The sequence below is a fragment of the Etheostoma spectabile genome, chromosome 11 (genome assembly GCF_008692095.1).
Source record: "Etheostoma spectabile isolate EspeVRDwgs_2016 chromosome 11, UIUC_Espe_1.0, whole genome shotgun sequence".
Lineage (NCBI taxonomy): Eukaryota > Metazoa > Chordata > Actinopteri > Perciformes > Percidae > Etheostoma > Etheostoma spectabile.
This window is the reverse complement of record NC_045743.1, coordinates 1888956-1893585: the sequence shown is the minus strand read 5'-3', so window position 1 is coordinate 1893585 and position 4630 is coordinate 1888956. Positions and strand designations below refer to the sequence as shown.

The 4630-nt window shown below is 45.5% G+C and overlaps 1 protein-coding gene across 1 annotated transcript; it reads left to right on the top strand.

The window, feature by feature from the left end:
* Nucleotides 1–274: 274 nt before the first annotated feature.
* LOC116698359 (uncharacterized) lies at nucleotides 275–3726 on the top strand. Its single transcript, XM_032530272.1, has 2 exons — nucleotides 275–2266; nucleotides 2371–3726. The coding sequence occupies exons 1-2, from the start codon at nucleotides 323–325 to the stop codon at nucleotides 3112–3114; spliced, it is 2688 nt and encodes an 895-aa protein (XP_032386163.1). The 5' UTR covers nucleotides 275–322; the 3' UTR covers nucleotides 3115–3726.
* Nucleotides 3727–4630: the final 904 nt, after the last annotated feature.

Below are 4630 nucleotides of genomic sequence, written 5' to 3'. Positions count from 1 at the left end.
CATAGAATTGTCTCTCGTATGCCCGTCCTTCATAGCTGTATCACCTTTCTAAAAGCATCTGTTCACTAGGCAGCATAAAATGGCTCTAATAAAATATCTTTTTGGTGCACATAGTTGAAGAAGTGGTTGCTCAGACACCTTTGACAGGCTGAATTTGTGTGTCAGATTCAGTACACTACATGTGTGTGGCATATTACTCTTAATGTTAAAGTCTGAATTACCTACATTAGGCATTTATTATTTTAATGATCTTCCCTTTCCGCCAATCATGTCTTTCTGTAGGAACTCAAACTAGAAAATAAAGATCCATCCATCCATTACGATGTTTGCGGGAACTCCTTTGGGTAGCAATTCCTCCTCTCCTGTTCCAGCCCACAGCCCCAGTCCTGATTGTCATTCAGACGGTCTTTCCCCTGCTCTCCTGCCTCAGTCCCCTCCATGTTGGGCAACACAGGCACGGTGTGACCTTGCCAAGGCAGAGGCAGATCTGCGTCGCCTACAAGAGCGCCATGCTACTGAGACTGAATCTGTGAAGCGGGGTGTAGAGAGGGCCATCCTGGGAGCACGCAGAGAAGAGCGGCGCCTGCTGGAGAGGGTGGAACAAGACCATCGGGACACTCAGCAGCATTTGGAGCAGGTCCAGAGGGAGAACATGGCAGCAACCCGGGTCAGCCAGTCCCTGTTGGACCAAAGGCTCCGTAAACTGGCTCAACTTCAGCATCAGATTCAGGAGATGGGTCAACAGTCACGTCTGGAGGATGGTGGGCCAAACCAGATGCTGAGGGACATTGCAGAGTTCCTACAACCCTGGGAAGTTTCAGTTTCCCTAAAGAAAGTGAACTTCAAACCCAGCTCCCAACCTCATGCTGTCAACTTTGGAGATATCTGTGTGCAAGAGCAAAGCCTCTGCCTGCATGTTGGCGGTTGTGGGCCACAGGGGCGGCTTTGTGCTCTCCATTCACCGGAGGCGCAGTGTGAAGACACAAACCATCAAGGTGCTGGAGGAGATAAAAGCAGCCTAGGACAGGGGTGGAGCTCACCAACAGGCAGGGTTGCCAGAAAGATCAGCCTCTCCACCCGGAGTAATCGGGAATCAGAAGAGGAACAAAACCTGTCCTCAACAAAGATATGTCGCTGGCTTCCGAAGTGTGAGCAGTCTGACTGGGAGTCATCACAGGATGACGAGATGGAATCAGCCTCTATTCAGCAACAAGGAGAGGATGCATTTATTGCCGCCCCTAAGGTACATATAAACATTGATACTGAAGGCAAGCAGCAGATGTACAGGGTGAATAGTAACGGGAAACACAACTCTCCCCAAAATGTGAGGAAGTCGATTACGGTGGTCTCTGGTAGGAAGCCATCCCCCTCACCTGATCGAAGATGGAAGCACGCTAAGAGTGAAGTAAGTCGGTGCTTGAGTTTAGACAGCCAGGGTAGAGATAGAGGAAAAGTGAGTCAAGATTCAAATAGTAGACTTTTGAGGTACAGCAACAGTGCCGTATCAACTCCGAGGATGATTCCAAGAGAGCCTCTGACCAGCCAAAGCTGCCTAGACCTCACTTCCAGGGGGCGACCTCACTCTCGCCTCAGTCAGTCCTCCGATGAACACTCTATAGGGACCTATGGGGACTCTGGCCGAGCACCATCCCCGACAGACAGCCTGGACTCCAGCTATACTTTCATTGTTAGCCCACCTCATGACCACAGCATGAACAGAGGCTCTCTGAACTACAATTGCCGTCTATCAAAGTCTGCAGTGGACTTGACACACAAGACTCGCCCGTTGATCAGTGGTGGGACAAATGAACAAGTAGGAGTGTGGAACGTGAAGTGTAGCAACTTCAACTCCATGTTGGGCTCAACCTCCCCAACTTTCAGTAGAGGGCCTAGGGTCTCTGACATAGGGCAGACCCTCTCATACCCTACATATAGAAGTTATAATATTCTGCAACAGCCACAGAAAAACATCACCATGGCTGGCTCAAAACAACCCCTGGTGGCTAGGTCTTTATCCATGCCCGTCATAGATGGTTTCACTCAAGAGCCAAAGAAAGGCAGAAGAGAGAGAGGAGAGCCAGCCCTGGTGGAGTTGGAGGAGGAAGTAGAATCTTCCATGACCGTATTCAACCACAGAGGAATCCATCTGATCAGGAAGTTTGGGAAGCAGGGTTCAGGTAGAGCTGAGCTTACGCTGCCAAGTGGTATCCATGCAACACCACAGGGCCAACTCTATATAGTGGACTGTGGAAATGCACGTGTTCAGGTATGTGTTGTGTTAACACTCTTTCAGACATACAACATACAGTATGTGTACTATATGAAACAAAGTTTCCTCCCTTGTTAAAACTGAATCCAACTTTGAAACAGGTGACTGACCCTCGGGGCAATGTCCTCCAGCAAGTGACCTCCCCAACTTCTGATGGCTCTTCCAGACGATGTCGAAACTACTTTGACATTGCCGTTAATGCTAAGGGTTTGATTGCACTAAGCTGTGCAGCAGAACGGGCCCTGCTTGTCTTCAGCCGGCATGGTCGCCTGCTCCAGACCTTTGGAGGGTCCGGGTTGGGCTCTGCAAAAGATGAGCTTGAGGCTCCCAGGGGTGTGACCGTAACCAGGATGGATGAGTTCTTAATAGCCGATATCCGGAAAGGTACCCTCATTGCCTTAAAGCTTGACCCTAAGACAGGCTCCCGTCTTGAGCGCACAGTAGTAACCGGATTCCACCGGCCTTACTTAGTGGCAGCATGCTCGAGCTCAGGCATGGTAGCTGTGTCTGAAAGGGGCAATGAAACAGGTTGTGTGCCTTGCATAAAAGTGCTAGAACCAGGCTGGAACACGGTGAGAGTTTTAGGTGTATGTGCTGGTATGGGACCAGTCCTTGCCTGCCCCTGGGGCATCTCTATAGATACAGATGGTAGTGTGCTGGTAGCGGACTGGGGGGAGCAGCACAGAGTCCTGTTATACCCAGCAGAGGGAGTCGGGTGGCCGATAGTAACCCACGGGTTGAGTAGTCCACGTGGACTGACCCTGCTGCCTGAGGGCCAACTAGCTGTGTCTGACAGCATGCACCACTGCATTAAGATATACCAGTACAAAGTGAACAAGGAGTAGAGAGAATGTTTTGATGTTTGAAGATTTAAGAAACTGTGGTGTGGTAACCAATCATACCTGAGATCTAGTGTGTATTTATTCCTAATAACTAATTTGTTTGTTTTTTCTGCTGAACTGCAACTACAATCAGATGCAGCTCCTGTGCCGAGACTGTAAACGTCACTGACAATGTATTGGTGTTTGGTTGAGCAGGAGGTGTATTTGTAAGCCAAAGGCTATCAATTCATCAAAAAAGGCAAAAGCCCTAAAGGTAAGCTATAAAGACAAAAAACAAATAGCTGGTGCTAAACTGTGTTTAGTTTGGTTTTCATGATCTAAACTATTCAAGGTCAAATAAAATTTCTGATTGTTTTCCAAATATAGTTTATAGATTAAAAGTTCAATTACAGTCTGTATAATATCTGTGTTGCTCTTAATTTTCTGTAAAAGTTTTCACCCACAGCTGCTTACCTGCAGAGAATAGTACCGACAAATCAACTCTGAAAACGTATTCACTCTTACGTGTATGGATTTAATAAAATCAACAAGATTCAAGACCAATATGAATGCAGTATTGTTTTTTCAATGTGGCATTTTAATTTTGATGTGTTCAGTGTTCACGATTTGCTTTAATAATTCCTGCAAATTCTACAATTGTTCACGCCGTCACTAATCTTTACAGACAACCAGTAGAGCTTGGTGGCTTTTTTCAGTCCTCCCACTCCATTCTTTCACCAGCAGCGTCTGTCATATCCGCCACTCTTTGATGGATTCTGTATTTAACATGTGGATACACTGTTGCCAGAAGGTATAGGGAGGGTGAATCATCAGCAGTGAAACCAGACTGTCATCCAAATTCTTTTCTGTGAAATGTGTCTGTTTATAGCAGATCAGGGGAACATTGATATTTGGGATCAAGCAAAGTTGTATACACAAATACAGTATTTGCAGTAATCATACTTAGTGTGTTTAGTATTTCATTTTTTAGGAAACTTTATACTTTTACTCCACTACCACTCGAGGAAATTTGTTTTTACCTTGTTTGATGTAAAGTCACATTACCCTTTGGCAGTCATTTTTCACCCTAAGAGGCTGAAGGCATGGAGTACGTGTTTGTGAAGGTGTGTGTGTCTGTGTGTGTGTGTGTGTCTGTGTGTGTGTGTGTGTGTGTGTGGATGGATGCTGTACGTGGTTGCAGCTATTTGAAATTTGAACTTGTTTTAGCTTCAATTATGCATTTTTTACATTACCACATCGTTTTTTTGAAATGGAAAGAGGTAAGAAAGTTCTCTAAACATTTGGAGGAGCATGTAAGCCTTCAATCCTCTAAACTTGAGATATGCGTTTTGACATTGCTGTAGTTTAAATCCCCCAACAGTATCATGAAGTAGCTAAATCTAGCTCAAATACTGCTTTGATGTTTAAGTTAAAACTGTGACAAATACCATTTGATACTTTAGTACTTTCTACTTGTACAAGTACAGCACAAATTTAGATATATTTTTTTACCTATTGGATTTTTTTGTTTTTCCATTAG